We start from the raw sequence: 17,563 nt of genomic DNA, 5'->3' as shown, positions 1-17,563 counted from the left end.
GCTTAAAGACGTAAAGCGGGTAAAAATCTGTCTTCGTTATATTCATTGAGTCAAGACTGGTGATTTCTTAATTTAACTAAACAAAAAGAAACGTTTTTTTTTTTTTGAAAACTATATTCTCACTTTTTGTAGGCGACCTCGCAGACATGGCATTTCTTCGATCGTGTTGTTGTGGCGCTGCGGTATCGCGGTTAGTACATAGAGAAACATACTATGTAAGTATATTTCTCTATGGCACGGAGGAAAGAAATGTGTTTTATGGTTGGTAGGCCACCCTAGCGGTTAGCTTGAATTGTCGGTTCCGACGATAGCTGTTCGGTCGTGCTGTAGCGGGTTGTGTATTCAAATGCCGCACGAAAACCGTTCGACTGCACCTGCAGTGCCTAGCAGCTTTCGAGCTCTCTACAAGGAAGAATGCAACAAGTTTTACATGTGCACACGTCGCACGCTGTTGTCAAAAATTCCCGCTGACGCTTCTTCGCTTGATCTGTGCGTGGACATAATTCGGGCAGAAGAATGGAAGCCACTCTTGCAGGCCCTCCGTGTGGACAAAACACTCGAGGCCATCGCCTTCAAATCGTCGTTTCTGAGCAACTACCCCGAGCTCATCGGTAGGTCGCTCACAAGTTGAACTGTAGGGTTTGTAGAGACAAACAGCATCCAGCGTTTTGTAGGAAGCTGGCCTTACTCTAGGGACTAGCGTGCGAAATGTTGGTCAGCAAGATTTTAAGCAAAAGGTTGGACAGACCGTCTTACTTGTAGGAGAAATCGGCGCAGTAATACCGTCAGCAGTACCTCTTTCAAGCCACTGTCGCCTTTTCATACTGTTGTCCTTGCGTGTACGTTACACTACAAGAAGAAAAGCGATTTGGTTATAGCAAGCTAACCTAATTCGACATTTCAGTGTTTGTCGTTTGAATGGCAAGTGCCTGCACAAGAAGAATTAAGTATTACAACATAGTGAAAGCAGTCGTTCACTTACTAAAAGCATCAGGCAAGCACAAAGCCTTTGAAGTAAATAACAGAATAGAAACTGTCATAACTTTCGGAGTTAATGAACAGGCATATGGAAGCCAACATGAGAAGGCATAGCATGGATAGAAGTGAACATGCTCTGAAGAGCAGCCTAAAAGTGGTGAAGAAGTAGCTGGGCACATGGACAAGACCAGATGTATACACTGGAAAACTAAAAAGGCAGTGTCACTAACATTGTGTATGAGACAGTTAAAGTAGCTGAGGAAGTTCTACAGGGATTCACACAGTAACCAGGACAACCACGACAATAACGGAACATGTGGTAGTCTAGACGTATCAGACACCCTCTAGTAAAGACAGGAGGTAAAGAAAGCCTCGGAGGGAGTGCTAAAAGGCAAAGCCATTGGTGATGATCAGGCGACAGCAGATCTGTTGAGAGACAGTGGACAGAACAACTGGCTACCCTGTATACAAAATGTCTCCTGACTGTGAGTCCTGCAGTACCTGGCAGTAATGCTGATGTCATCCTAATCCACAACCAAGGGGACTCCAAGGATTTGAAAAGTTACTGGCCAATCAGCTCACTCTCTGTTTCCTGGAAGCTAGTTGCATTAGGAAATTGCTGCTATAATTAACATCACCTTAGAATTTAGTCAACTAATGGACCAAGTGGGTTTTTGTGCAGGATATCTGAAAGTAAACCACATTTACAGTATCAAACAGGCATTGGAAAAGTGCATTGAATCACCAACTCTAATATGTAGCCTTCGTAGAAAAAAAAAGGCATTTGGTACGGCCGAAATCTCTGCAGTCTGGCAGGCATTAAATCATCAGAGCATAGACAACTGTAGATAAAACTTCAACAATGCAAAAACTGTGCAAAATTCTGACAAAACACAAGACAAACAATTTTAAAACAGATCTTATTTCTCAGCATGTGGACACAAATATACTCAAAGTAAAAAAAAATGTGAGGAAAAGGGGCTGCACGATAGGTGCCCATATCTCTCATCGACGTGTATCACAGGCATGTTCTGTACATATCAGTTAAAAAAGAATATCTTTTTGTGGCAGGGTTAGAAACGATATGCTCAGACAGATATTCCTAATCCTATTTCTGCAGCTTTAATTCTTTCTCCAGTCCTGTGTGTATACTCATAATTTGAAGGTTTTGGGTTTGGAACCCATCAATGGCATGAAAGTTTCTTTGACCGCATTAATTCATTTCTATTTACGTTATAATTACTACACTACAGTGAAAGGCAATAAATAACGTCCCCCATGCTTTCGTTGGATTGATTCGTTTGCGAAGGACTGCGGAATGATGCAAGCTTAGGTTTGAGGCGGCATTGTACAAGAGTGTTGCTTCTCATTGCAGCTGATGTTGGCCGCCTACAACTGGTGCAAGATAGCATCCACGTGCCTGCACTGTTCACACCGGAGATGCTCAAGCTGTTCTGCTCTGCCCTCTCTGGACATCTCAAGAACAATACCAGCCTCAGATCATTGGAGCTAGTTGGCTTTCCTTTCTCCCTGGTTCACCTGCAAGAGCTGTCGGCGGTCTGCATGATATGCCACTTCCGCTAAATCATTTATCGATAGCATGGCATGGTCTTCCTGCAGTAGCAATGCTCAGCAGTTGAGCACTCTTATGCTCAAATTAATTTTATTACTTAATGAAACCAACAGACAAAGCCAGGTATTTGATACAATATTTATATTCTTCAACTGGACTGTAGTTACTAATGACGTAGACGAAAGAACAACCTTGCCACCAATAGAGACCGAACCTGCAACCTTTGAATGGTGCATCTGATACTCTACCATTTGAGGTACAGCTGTGGCTGCTTTTGAATCCATTTTTTTTTTATGGAAAGGCAACTGCTGCCATAACTGAATTCATATAACATTGGAGAACATCATAGAGCAACAGTGAGAAAGGGAAAGCTTTTCTCTTTGTTGGTTCATCTCCTCTCCCATGCGATTGTGCATATATATTCCCACTATCTGAGCAGTCGATTGGTTGTGTGCACTCTTTCCTATCTCAAATATTTTCATGAAAAGTTTTGTGCACAAGAAAGGTTTTTCCTTTAAGAATGCAGTTTCATTAAGTAATGGTTTAATACGCTAAGTTGGTCATGCCTACATGTGATATAGTGCTGCTTCTCTTCTGTTGCTTTATGTTACTGCCATGATTGGCTGTTTGGTAGCTGATGAAAAATAATCTTACTTTGCAGCTGCCCTGCATTACCTGGGCATCGTGATCTCTGTCTCTGCAAACATTTTATGAGGGCATATTATTATTGGTTTGGCAGGCATCTGTGGAACTTCAGGCAAGCTGAATGAAGCCTCCAACATTACTGCAAATGCTGTATTTGTGGTAATGTTACAGACATCGTTTAGCTTGCCGGAGGTTTCTGTTGATACGAATGGAAATAGCTTATGAAGTCAATCACTTTTTTTGTCTCTATCTGAGGGATAAAGGCCCTGACTAAAGTTTTACACTGTTTTATTGCCATGTAAATAAATATGCCTCTTTGAGCTCTCTAGTTTTGTACCAGTAGTATTATAGACTTAACAGATACCTAATAATACAAAAAAATATTGCACAAAGAGATTGTATGCTTATAAAATGTGTGGTTATCTTTTCTCATGTTATCTTTCTAATATTCACATTTGTAAGCACTTACCGAGTTATAGACATCACTCAGTCTTACATCCAATCATTGAACCCTGTTTGTAGAAACTAGTGCAACGCATTTTTTAGTGCTGCTAGTATATGGGCGATTTGCAAAAGGTTTGTGAGTACACATGTGCTTGTTACACTTTGAAAATGAATTTGGCACTTTATAGCTTCTACTGGGCCACAAGTATCGTAGTTATCTCCTAGTCAGGACAAGATGAAACCAACTAATGCTTCTTCTCACAGTTCCTCTTCAACTGCATGAATTTTGCTGAACATCCTTGTCCCCTTCTTGCGCACAGTTGCACCAGTCGATTCGTTGAGTTGAATATTGTTGATCTTGTGCAGAATAGTCTTGCTTTTTCTGATGTTATGCAGATGTTATGCAAAACATATGCACTAACCTCATAAAAGTTTGTTGAAAAATAAAATGTTTTCTACTAAGGAATTCCGGATTCTCCTTTGGAAATTCTACTGGCTCTTGGCCTGGTAAGAGAACATTTGTGGGTGGAATAAGGCTCTGCAAATGTTATTCAAAGGGTCGCAGTGCGGTGTGTTAGATAAGCATGGTTGATAAAGCAGGCTTCTCTTTCAAGGCTTACATCTGCTGTCACTGAGAAGGTTTGCTCTTTTCAGGGCATCCGTGCATCAGCATCCATTGTGGGTGTCACATTTGATGGCAGCTCACTTGGCAAGCAAGGCCTCGAAGGTAAGCATTCTCTTATTGTGCTGCAAGCTCAAGTCTGAATGCTGACCTTTATTATTAAAGGGACACCATAGAAACAGATGATATTTCTCGTTTTAGTGCATTGTTCTTTTAGAATTTTAAATTGCCGCACCTGCCATGAGAATGCCCTTGGTAAACAAAGATACATGCCAACGGAAAACGAGGCTGTCAATGGTACCTTGTCATTCCCACATAGAGCACTGTGACATCATTCCTTTGATGGCGTCTGCTAGGTTTACATTGCTCCTAATCAGTAAAATGAAGTACGTTGAATTGTCACTGGAGCGGGACATAGACATAACATACCAACTTTCAGGAAACTTCATTGTACGAATGTGGCCAAAATACGATTTGTGCCAGGCATTGAAGACATGCTCTATTTGCAGCACTGTGCCATGCCCTGTGCGAGAGGGAAAATGTGCGTGTGCTCAGCCTCTGCGACTGTCGGCTGGACAGCAGTAACGCTCACTTGATGGCCTGGCTCCTGCAGCAGCAGAGTCTCGGCCGCCAGGGGGCACTGTGGCAGGGAGTGCTGCGCCAGAGTGCACTGGCGCTAGACTCGCTGCAGGGCCTGCGACGACTCAGCCTGTGTCGCAACCCGCTAGGTGACGAGGGTGTCTGCGCCTTGGCCGAAGCTCTTACGGACAACCTCTGCCTCAAGGGTGAGGGCACAGATGCTTGTGGCTTAATCTCATCACCTTTACTCATTCGGAACAAGACAAGCCTGCTGTTACAGTGTGTTGTCATTGTAGAGTGCTTAGGGATTGAAGCGTAGTACTTTGAGCTCCTGGGTGTTGACACTTGCGCCACAGATGAACCCTCATGAAATCTAGCTGGCACATTGTGTCGTATTGCGAGAGCGTTCGTGATGCAGAGTGATTGCGTTTACTCTGTGCTCACGTGCGCTTGAGTGCAGGTCATCAAAGCCATGACCTACAGCGCTTCGCCAATGCCACCAAGAACTACAGGCTGAATGACTGTCTACGGGACACAGTCATGATACATCACGAACACACTCCGTGTGCCACTATGTGGCAGCTGTCTCACAAGCGCTTACCAGTGGCACAAGTGTCAACAACCACGCACTCGAAGTGTTGTGTTTCAATCGCTAAGCTCTCTACATCGGTAGCACCTACTGAAACAAATGAGGAAATATATGTTTACTGACAGTATGTAGCATGTTGTTATGACAAAATATTTGTTACCTGTAGAATCTCTACATTATGCCTAAGATTGTGTATGTTGGTTTTGTGTTATATACCAACACCTGTATTGTGTATGGGATATAACAATGAGCAGCTGCTGCACTGAGAACGTTTGTGTGTCCTATATAGTGAAATAAACTTCTTGCTACACTGTGTGTGTGCCCCATTGTCGCTTACAACCAAGAAATCTGGGTTTAGAATATCTCCTTCTAAAAAATAGATGCCTAAATTTTATTGGCGTTTTCAGTTGGGTTTCTTGGCTTTGCACTGCATCTTTTTTTTTTCCTTGTCTGTGTCTGCACAGCAATACATGTACAGTGTGGGTTAAAGGTTTGCATGCCACGCTTCCATAGAAATGCATTTGATTGTTGCCTGGGAACTTTTGACCCCCACTCTCTCCCCTCCCCTTTTCCGTACGAATGCTTAAGATGTTGGGGACAAACAACAAATTTAGAGAAAACACAAGCCCCCACCTGTCTGATAAAATACTGACAGCATCAAAAATGGGAGTGGCATTGGCCATGTTGCTGTTATAGAAACAGTGGCTCTGGTAGCCTGCAGAATTTTCAGTTTCTGGTGCTGAGAACGTACTATAGTAACGTCATTTTTGTGCCACCTCAATGTTACTATACGATGGATAGACATAGCTTCGAAGGTTGTGCTGACAAGGAAGGTGGTCGTGCATTGTGACAAGAGGTATTGATGTGAGCGAATTGACTACTGCTGGGCCTCCTAAAAGGAAGCGCCTCTTTTTAGCAATAACTGAGCTAAAAGGCAAGTCGGCTGCCTTAACCTTTTTCAGACTCTGTGAGGCCCCTTTGGTTGGTGAGAGCACTGTTAAAACCACTGTCTTCCTGAAGGCATCTCTTGAGCCTTGGGAATAAGTGTGCCAGGCTCACATAAGAGCCACATAATAGAATCAAATATGGCGGGCCTACATTTGCAAAGCAACCGGCAGAATCCTTAACCTATACCCGATGTTATTTCTGTTCATCCATTCATGTTTGTCTTTGTGTAATGTCTGTCTTTGAGTTGAGCCACTGCAGCAGTGTGATTGTTTTGTGACAGCGCTTGACCTTCAGAGCTGCAATGCTGGCAATGCTGGTGCGTCTGCCTTGCTCAAGCTGCTGCAAAACAATGTCGTACTGGAGGTGGTCGACATAAGGCAAAACCCAAACATAGGTGAGCACCAGCTTGTATTCACTGTCTGTTTCTACTTAAACTTTTAACCTCACAGGTTTAGAAAAAGCATGCCACCTGGCAGAACCTGAGATGCTTGCATTCTTTAAAGCAATGAAATAATAAAATTTACAAAAATACATTATATCAATGTATGGCCTTGAAGAAATTTTTTTTACACAGATGATGCCACAGAAAATGTCTGAATAACAGCTGTATGAAAAAGAGTGCTTAACAGCACAAACGACAGGAGGGGATAGAAGAGACGAGACAGAGCACTGAACGACAACATGAGGCTGGAGTGAAGAAGTCGGGAAAGGGCCCGTTGTATTTGAAATGAAACTTAAGAGACAGTAGGATTGGGCGTGTTGGTATACTTCAGTGAAATAAAACTGACTTGTTTGCCATCAGAGCCAGTAGTAACTCGATTGCAGCGGTAATGTGATTTCACTTGTGACACACTTAAAGACGTGATACCTGCTCCATCCTGCTACATTTCGGTAGAAGTCCCGTAATTTGCACCAAGAAGCTTGTGCCAAGATGTGATTTTTATGGTCTTTTTGAGAGAAAAAAGAAGTGTACCGGCATTCAAAATATACATTTTATTTGTAGTGGTCATTAGTAGCCATTATTGCATTGCCACATTTAGACCCAAAGAGGTTCAGAATGCTCGGTGATTCTAGGGCAGATGTTTGAGCATTTGCCAAAGGAGTCATCTCTGGACAGGGCTGGGAAATTCTTGATGGAGAGTTGGTCAAACCTCACATGCTTGTATGGGAGAAATGAACAGTGCTACTGCAAACTCGATGAATCTGCCCATAGTGCTGCGCGATGACTTGACAGCCGTGTAGCGACAATGCAAGATGATGCAGAGGTTCCAGGTTGGATGGACCTCTCGTACAATGAGCTAACCAAACACTTTTGCTAGGATGCAAGGTCTCCTCCTGTAAACGCAATAACGCTTCGGTCATTATGCTCAGGCTTACGATAAAGAACCCATCTGAACTTGCTACCAGTGAACCAGTCTTATCCGTAGTTCTTTCCAGATAGATCTTGTTCAGGTTCCGGATCTGTCTGGGATCTCAATCCACACCCTTCAAGTTTAACTCGGCTTCTTACCTGCAGGGCGCGAGATAGAATTCCAACCGCAGCGGCCGCATTTTCGATGAAAGCGAAAGTGCTTGAGGCCTGTGTGCTTAAATATGAATGCAGGTTTTTAAAGAACCCCATGTTTTCTTTACGGCGTCCTTGAAGCACACAAGTCATTAAGGAAGGATACTTTACTAAACTCTTAAGAAACGCACAAGCCACACAGGTGAAACAGCACGGCCATCTGTGCTTCTACGTTGTCGGCTTCCTTCATTGTTCACAACAAAACACGTGCATAATGTGGTCGCGCTAGCAATTTCCCAACACCCACGTGGTCAAAATTTCCAGAGCCCTCTACTACAGCATCTGTCATAATCGTAAGGTGTTTTAGTATGTTAAACCCTAAAAATTATCAAAAGTTTTGTATTTAGATCTTGCCAACAAAAAGGGTGCCCTTTGGTTCACTTTGATTTTTTTTTCAATTTATGTTGTAATTATTGCCCTGCAGTTGGAAATAAAAAATACTGTCTCCTACGCTTCCTTTGGCTTAGAAGAGTATCGACACAAGATTTTTGAAGTGATATAACTTGTGGGATATTGCTTATATGCACTTGGCTGCGGGTACAAAATACATTTCGCAAAGAAAATGATTGATGTAAAGAGAAGAAAGCCAAAGGCAGACTACCAACTGTCTATTGGCACTACCAGACACGTTCAGGGAAAAATAAAGACTTTCTCTGCATGCGTGAAGAACCAACGTATGACATGGAATGGCATGACAAAATAACATGTTATCTAGACAGTGCATTTCTGAGTAATACAGAGAGTTCTAAGAGCATCATTAGACAGTCGGTAAGCAGCGCTTCACTTTTTTCTCTTCTCTTTGATCCCGTTTTCACAAAATTTATTTTGTGCCACTAACAAGTGTTGCCTAAACAATGTAAGCAATGATTTCCCTGGCAAGAAGTCCTTGTGGGGTATGTTAACAAGGACACGCATGCATCATTTATGAAATATCAATTAATATAGGCTAGAACATATTTAAAAGCAATTTTAAAGTGGGTGTAGCACCAATGCATGTGCACAGCCAACCGCCACCTGCATGACGAGTTTGTAATGGCTGCCACAATCCCTGCGAGCGCTCTCTCTTGGCAAACCTTTTCAACGGAAAGAGGGGACAGACTTGCACTGGAGCGCAGGACATCTCCTTGCCTCGGCAGAGAATTTCGTCAGCATACGCTGCATTTCTCAGCAAATGTCGCAGTTTGAAACAAAACATTTCTGATATCTCGTACACGGGCCATTTATGAAGAAGATTTGGTGCCAGGATTACAACATGACGTCAGATACCCGTCCCCAAGATGACTACAATTCGGAGGTCGATTCTAAACTTCATTTCTTGCTTCACTGTTATGTTTCACGATGTGGCGACTACATGGGGTACTTCCCGAAGACAATGCTTTAGACCAGTCATGCCTGTGTAGCTCATAAACGTGCTTATGAAAAAAATTAGAAATTGCTCGCTGAGGACAGTCATGTGCGGGCCGCGGGCCGGAAGCGAGAGGCTCACGGGCCACAGTATTGGAATCTTTGGCACATCGCAAGGCATGGCATGTGGAAGCAGTCACAGAGAATGTATTCATGGCGAACAGGATGGCCTCGTCATTATCTACCATGCCAGTAATCTCAATCAACAGATACAAAGACATAACTATGCAACTCGAAATAAACTTGTTTAGTGCAATCTCTCTCCACTGCTCAATTCTGTGATGACACTCCTCAAGATGCAGATGTACAGCAGACCAAATCCTTAATTATCATGCCCAGCTGAGACTCTTCTGTCTGTCAGCGTCCCATGATGAAACGAAGTTGCAAAAAATTGTCTTCCGGGCATGGGCTCTGTGGGAATGCCTAACCCTTGTGGAACTCAATTCAGTCGTATGGCAAAGATACGCATGAAGAACTGCTGCTTGTGTATAGTTAAAAATTTTGGTGACTGTGTGTTGCGTGTTTGCTTGCTTTCACAGACGCTGAGCTAGCCAAAGACATTGCGGCCAAGGTGTTTTCAAATCGACATGGAAGACGGTGTGAGGTGACCTCTTTATGATATATGTCTGTCATACTGAATGTGGTGTGCTAGGCTCGTGCAAATAGTGGAGCACTTTGAATATTTCAATGAATATTAAGGTATTCTTATTAACTTTGATTTGACTTTATATTATTGGCAAATTTAAAGTATTCGATACGAACAAATGAATATATTAATCTGCATGTAGCCTCCTGAACTGGTGGCTTCACTGCACTGGAGTGATGCTGAACTGTGAAGACATTTAAAAAAAAAATCCACGTTGTCGCAAAGTTTCACTTCAGGGTTAAATGAACATAGGTTTGAAGCAAATAGTGATCTGGTCGCTTAATATTGAATCGAATTCGAATAGTATGTGTCACACATTATAAAGAAAAACGAGCATATCTGTCATGACCTAACTAATCTGCTCAATATATATACAATTTTTCAACGGTTGAGACAAGGTGTGTGTGAATGTCATTTTTTTTTATTCAAAGGAATTGTAAACAAGTTAGAATAGTAGCAGGATTTGACTTTTGATGGAATGGAAGTGATAACCTGTAAAATCTGTTAGTTTTCAAATTTGCTTTGCTCAGAGTATGCAAGCCAGAATAACAAGCTTTTCAACTTAAAAAATGATGAATAGATGTGAGGGTAATACATTCATTTAACAGTAAGGCAGTGCTTTGTGGCAGTGCTTTGTGTGTGTGCGTGTGTGTGTGTGTGTGTGTGTGTGTGTGTGTGTGTGTGTGTGTGCGCATGCATGCGTGTGTGTGTGATAATAATAAATGTTAGTGTTTAATGGTTTAATGTCCCAAATCCCAAAGGCTCTGGAAATTTGTACCATCTTAGGTTCTTTAACATGCATCTAAATTTGAGCACACGGACCTCAAGCATTTTTGCTTCCATCGAAAATGCGACCCGGGGGAGGCCCTGTTGCGATGGTCTAGTGGCCAAGGTACTCGGCTGCTGACCCGCAGGTCGCGGGTTCAAATCCCGGCTGCGGCGGCTGCATTTCCGATGGAGGCGGAAATGTTGTAGGCCCGTGTGCTCAGATTTGGGTGCACGTTAAAGAACCCCAGGTGGTCGCGATTCCCGCAGCCCTCCACTATGGCGTCTCTCATAATCATATGGTGGTTTTGGGACGTTAAACCCCACACGTTAATCAATCAATTGACCCGAGGGAGGAGAAGGGCTGTGTGTGGGTTCTCGGTATATATCGCCCCTTCACTGCTGTGACGTCACGTTTAGAGGGAGGTTACATTTCTAATACTTCCACATTACAATAAATTAAAGTTAAATTAAAGCAAATTCAAATACTCTAATGCTTTGAATGTAAATATTCGACAGAAGTCTGTCTAGTTGGGTATGAAACCGGGAGATGATTTAGACTCCAGCCAAAAGTTGTCTGAACATCTGAAGTACTTGAATATTCACACAAGCCTAGAGTTAAACGGCGTGTGCAGCTACTTGTTGTATTTTATGTCCGAACCCGTTGAAACTAAACAGACTTGTTTAGTTTTTCATGCTGATTTCAAATATGCGATCATTTTTTTTGTATGCACACTAGTTTATGAGATACACAGAACTGCCTTTCTATTGTTTCCTGAGACAATAGGAAAAAGACTGCTCCACAGAAATTGTACACTATGTTATAGATAGATACAATATTCAATAAATGCAATGGTGCAAGCAGTTTTCAGATCAAATCATAACTAGTCAGTCTGCAGATGATTGAAAGGCAATGTTTGTATGATGACTACCACAGATAAAAATCCAAATCTAAATTGTAAAACTTGTAATTAGAGAGTGAAAATTCTGCTCTTAGGATATGGTGATATACAACTTGGGCTTTAGAATAAAAAAGTAATCACAGCTCGTGCTGTTGGGATCATAAAATATCTCTCCAATAAGCTAAATATATCAACCAAAAAGATTTAGCATTCAGCTTGCACCTGTTGCACAGATATAAACTGCGGATGAAATACTGACTTTATCGAAATTGGCAGTCTATACATGCAAAAGGATAGCTGTCGATCTCTACAATTTAATATAAAAATCACTTTTTTTTCTTGGTTTTTGGGTCTCTGTAAGCCATGTCCCCGCTCAATCTTTTACTGTCCATTGTTGGCCCCTGCCAGGCAGCAAAACACGGTTCTTGCTTGGGCACTGCAAGACAATTTCTAATGTGGATGACTCACATGCGTGTTTTTTTCACCACGTTATGCGCTGTCAGCAGGGTAGTAAGTGAACTTAAGTTTATTTCAGCTTTGCTTTCTTCACTATTCTACCAGAACGGACAAATAGACAAGGTTTTGGGCTGCAAAGGGTTAAAACATATTCTAAACATTGCTGTGCCCAGCACTTTGGCAGTGTGTCCTTGCATGCAGAAGAAGCTTACAACAGGTTTTCTGTAGGCTCGAAATTCGGTGTCTAAACTTTTTTTTAATTGATTTTATTTTATTTCTTATTTAAACTGTTTATTTGTGCATTTTTACTACCTGTACTACACTTGAAAGATATCGTAAGAAACTTTACATTTACAAAAGGATATTTGTGAGGTGACATACGTGTTTCAGTCATGAAGCCACTTTCTAATTGTCTTGAGAAGTCATTTATGACCCTTGAAACGAGCATTATAAACCTATGAAAAATACCTGTGCCATGTTTCATGCTTTGGAGAAGTTTATACTTGTTTAGCTCATACGTAGGTTGTGTATGCGTGCAGTACGAAGTCCTCCCTCTGGGCAAATGCCAGCCGCTGCCGCCTTGTCACCAGAGAAGCAGGTCAACTGGTAGATCGCAAGAGGCAAGTGAATGCATAAGATTGTAAAAGCTTGTTTTCAAAGGTACGAGCAGTTGACTTTGCTGTTGATCCAACAAGGGCAGGCAAAACCCTGAAGAGATGTGAACAGAGTGACTACATCTTGGGAGGTTGCGGCATTCGAAAAAAATGCCAGAGTCATCCTTGATTCTCTCATGTACGACCATAGTGCCTTTTCATAACACCCAGTTTAGCAGCTCTTCAAAATAAATCTAAACAACGGAGCACTTAGGTGCTGCACTGTTTGCAGTTCCTTTTGTCACAGTGGTACTATGCCAAAACATTGCGGGGTTGTCTTGCCATGCCGCAGCATGAACCCCCCCCCCCCCCCCCACACACACACAGCATATTTTTGTTGTATAAAGACACTGCGGTCATTTGTAGCAGAATCAAGTACAACTCTAGCTTCTTTCTATTTCTATCTAGGCAATAGAGCCATGAAAGCAAATGCAAGCACTAACGCACCCATCGTGGTGGTCTAGTGGTTATGTGGTTTCACTGCGTTAGAAACGAGACCACCTCCCCCACGGCTCGATCACCAAAAACCACCTTTATATGGCAACGGGTAGCCCTGGCTACGGTGCCATGCACTGTGCTAGTCTGTATCACTGCGCCACTCCTTTCTCATTGGCCGCCAATAAGAGGTTTCCGGTCACTTTATGGGATGAATCTCGGGCTTCACCTAGCATATTAAGGTTACGATGTGACGCGGGCCTGGGCATTCACAGGCCAGACGCTGGTGTACCGCATAGTGTAGCCGTATACTGTGACGTATACTGTGACATGCATCATAGCACCGTCTGCTGAAGAGGTCGCGAAATTCGCACCGCAAAGCTCTCTTCGCCGATTGTCCGGATGCCTTGTTTTGTTCATGTCTGACTGCTTGTATAATGGTTCCGGCTTATGGCTCAAGGTCACTCAAAGGTCTCCGCCGTCGAGCTCTAAACAAAAGTACTTCATTCCTAATTAAAAAGTTATAAAAAAAAGATGGGAAGACTTAACCAATTGAATGCTTGCCTGCTGTGAAAAGGGTGAATGTTTGCTTCTTGTTGTGTGAACTGTTCAATCAAATGCAGAACAGAAGGGATCACATGCAGTGTAGTGGAATAGTGCTATACATTACATCTGTAACAAGATGGGTATTTTTTGCCTGCCTTGCTCAGAGGAGGGGTGCACGAGGGAAGCAGCGCTCATCCTCTCTGGGAAGAACTGTCACCGCACCACTCACGGCAGAGTTTGCAACTGCATCACCCCACTATCATCCAACTAAACGGGTTGAGGTGAGTTCTAATCCTCAATATAACAAACAATGTAGAATGTATTGCTTACCAACCATCTTGTGGAAGGGGCTGCAACAGATGTCCGAACAATTGGGCAGTCTAAGATATTCTTTCTTTGAAATGTCGGTGTTGTTGGATTTGCTTGTCAGTGACTAAGTATTTGGCCCACATCTCTACCTCTGTGGTAGCACAGGTAGAAAAAAGAAAAATCAGCTGATTCCACGGCACGAAAACAGTTGGACAGGGAAGGTGTAATGAAAATGATGATGGTTACTTTTGGTGCAAAAGTAATTATCATCATTTAGTTTCATTTATTCACTCCTGACTCTGTTGACATGACCTGTGTGGCGACTACTATGATGAGGATGGTGCCGGCAAAAGGTAGACTATAAGACGGCTTCATTCCAAAGAATGCGGGTGTAGGATTATTTGTGTAAGCAAAACGGGTTCAGGAAGTCGGTGCGTTGCTGATTGCCGTGTTGCTGACCATCGTATCAATGACCTCGTTCCTTCTCACCGATATTAGAAACTATCTTATCCTAGTTTTAACACTCGCATGATATTGTTAAAAGATTGGAAGAGTCTACAAGTAATATGAATGATTACTGTATGGCTAACTTCGCAAAGAAGGATTATGCTGTGAATTGTCTGCAAAGCTGAAATACAGTAGACTTTCAGTAAACGGAACCTAAAGGTACTGGGAAAATGTGTTTCATTTAACAGGAGTTCCGTTTACTGAGAGATGAATGTGGGTGCAGAATACAAGCATGAAACCAAGCATTGCAGAGGCGATAGTTCCATTTAAGCAGTAGTTCCGTTCACAGATTTCCATTTACTGAAAGTCTACTGTATAATAGCTGAAAACGTAACCTCTACTTATAGAGTTCGTAAGATCTGTATCTTGTGTAAGACCAGCACAAAAATGAGGAAAGGTTTTTATAAAAAATGTTCTGTTGACGACCCATAATCCAGATTTTGGGGGTTGCTAAAGTCAAGTTTGTGTGTCCAGCATAATGTCAGCGTTCATATGGATTTTTGAGAAAAATGTTATGTAACGAACCTGTACCTCATCTCTGCCTTGTGTAGTGTAACCATATATGTCTGGTCTGATTGTTACACCTTATGCTCATTTCTGTGCAATCCAAGGAGGACCTGCGTCAATGCGAAGAAAACTTGAGAAAAGAGCGGGAAGCCAGACAGATATTGGAAAGAAAGCTTCTTGAGGTGAGGTTTGGTTTGTTTCTTTTCTCGTTTTTTTTTACATATGATATATTTAAAAGGTTTCCATTATCATTATCATGCTTCTAGAGATCCAAAAAAGTTCCTTTTGCAGCTTTTTGAGGAAAACCGACAGCTACGCTCTAAGCAGTGCAAGGGTTGCCAGCAGCCTGGATATACACTAGTTGCGAATTCACTGCTGAACAACATAGAATCAGCTTTTATCAAGTTCAAAGTCTACATCACTGCTCTCAAACGCTCAGAAAATAGGTGAGCTTGTCTCCGGAGTGCATGCGATACATTTTGCCAAAGGAGCTAAACCTTCATTATCTCTTGTGTCTTCCAAGGAATCCCGTTGAGACAGTGGCTGCTAAACAAGATGTGCAAGTGCCTGGACAAGTCCTGCGAGGAGAAAGGAGTGTTCGTTCTTCCACAAAAGAAAGCGCAGCTAATCCAAGCGTACTCAGTGACCCAATGCACAGTCTTGCACCAACGAAAAATCCAGTGACACTGAAGCCACCCGAGTATACTGAAGAGTTTGTTCAAAGCAAAGCCAAACAGATCATCTCAGAAAGAAGTGGCACTGCTGACCTCACCTCTTCAACCGCTCGGAACAAGCAAGCATACAGGAAGCATACAACCAGCTCAGTCAAGCCAGAGGAAGTCAGTCAGCCTAGAAGCAAGCTCAGCAACACTTCAGATATGGAGACATCTAAGCGGCTGTCAGAGCTGCTTGGTATTGATCAAATTCCATCTAAATTGATGCCTAGTACAGTGGGATCACCCGATTTCTTTCCAATGGAGACACTTGATGGTGACGCTGGCTCATGGAAGTATGATCTTAATGCTTCAGCGGCTTTGTCAGAAGGTGGAGAAAAACTTCGTGCCAGCTCGCAAAAGCCAAACAGCACAGAGTCAACATTCACAAACTCTTCACATGACAGCACTCTGGTGTCTTCTATACCGGAGAAAGTAGTGTCCACCAGCTCTGCAGCGGCTAGCTATAAACAGACACCGGCTGCTGTTGTGAGTGCAGCAGATCATCATAGCCAGAAGTCGGACACAGTATCACTTTCATCTATGCCAAGCAGGTCTTTTGAAATTCATACAGCTGACATCACAGTAAGCAGCATCCACAGCTCCACAAAGCCTAGGACAGGGTCAAAGATCTCGCTGCGACACTCGCAGCAGCGACACAGCACGCCTACACTTAGCTACAGCAGATCTCAGGGTGCCTTTGAAGGGATCTCTACACCATCCAATGTTAGTTTGTCTCAAAACCAATCAGAGGTGTCAACACCTTCCACTCCAGACACTGCAACACCACCACAGTTGGCAGGAAGTGATTTTGATGGGTTTTAACACTGGAGAAAACAATGGCGCTGAGTTTAAGCAATGTTGTATCCAAGTTAACCTAAGGCTACTCTGTTTGTAGAACAATGTATAAACGTAGACAACAAAGATTCACAAAAACTGCTGTGTGCCTTCCTTTGTCGTGTGTATTGGTGTTTTTAGGTTGATCTAGCAGCATCATAACCACTGGCAAGCATGCTTCACCAATTACATATCTTGTTGAATAGCATTGCTTTACCATCATGTAGACAGGCTTGTTGGGCTGCAAAAGTAACTGCACAGAATTACGAAATTGGAGCTTAGCCTCAAATTTCTGGCAACCCGAACAGTTCCCCAAATTATTGTTGATGAGAAAAAGCACAGCTGAGAAATGCTACCTGATATTCTCCTGTGAAAAAAAGGGGGCTTTTCTGGAACTATTATGTGGATGATTTGATAGTGGTATCTATTTGCATACACGAATTCAAGAACTCTGTCATAGATCGATTGAATTTCTACACATTTAGTAGTCTTTCGTAACGGCCAGCACATTGAACATGCCTGATTTTACCTGTGACATTTGTGCCTACATTGAATTATTAGCACTAAAAAATAGTTTCCAAGATTATGAATTATATACAATATCTTGCATTCACCATTGTGTGCCTCAGTTATAACTTGTGCTTATGTTTGTACAGCTGTGCACTTGCTTTATTTTCACTCACAAGGTTCGGCTTCCATCAGTTATGTTTGTTTTTCAACTACATTCTTTATGGACACCTTGATGTCAGCCTTATGAAATTGGCAGGTTGCCATCAAATCCTGCCTGAATAAATGCAAGACTCGTAGGTCACAGAATCGAATCCCAGGTCTGGTGGCCGCATTTTCAATAGAGGCGAAAATGCTTGAGGCCCGTGTTCTTTGAAGACCCCCCAGGCAGTCGAAACTTCCGGAGCCCTCTACTACATCGTCTCTCATAATCA

At 42.5% G+C, this 17,563-nt stretch overlaps 1 protein-coding gene across 1 annotated transcript; it reads left to right on the top strand.

Annotated features, from left to right (window-relative positions):
- Positions 1–85: 85 nt before the first annotated feature.
- LOC119171867 (uncharacterized) lies at positions 86–17,438 on the top strand. Its single transcript, XM_037422728.2, has 11 exons — positions 86–611; positions 2,354–2,535; positions 4,295–4,367; positions 4,772–5,047; positions 6,659–6,772; positions 9,886–9,950; positions 12,655–12,735; positions 13,914–14,030; positions 15,177–15,254; positions 15,364–15,518; positions 15,596–17,438. Exons 1-11 carry the CDS (start codon positions 347–349, stop codon positions 16,608–16,610), a joined length of 2,421 nt encoding a protein of 806 aa, XP_037278625.2. The 5' UTR covers positions 86–346; the 3' UTR covers positions 16,611–17,438.
- The last annotated feature ends 125 nt before the right edge of the window (positions 17,439–17,563 follow it).

This window comes from Rhipicephalus microplus, chromosome 4 (genome assembly GCF_043290135.1).
Source record: "Rhipicephalus microplus isolate Deutch F79 chromosome 4, USDA_Rmic, whole genome shotgun sequence".
NCBI classification, from domain to species: Eukaryota; Metazoa; Arthropoda; class Arachnida; order Ixodida; family Ixodidae; genus Rhipicephalus; species Rhipicephalus microplus.
This window is presented reverse-complemented; position numbering and strand designations above follow the sequence as displayed.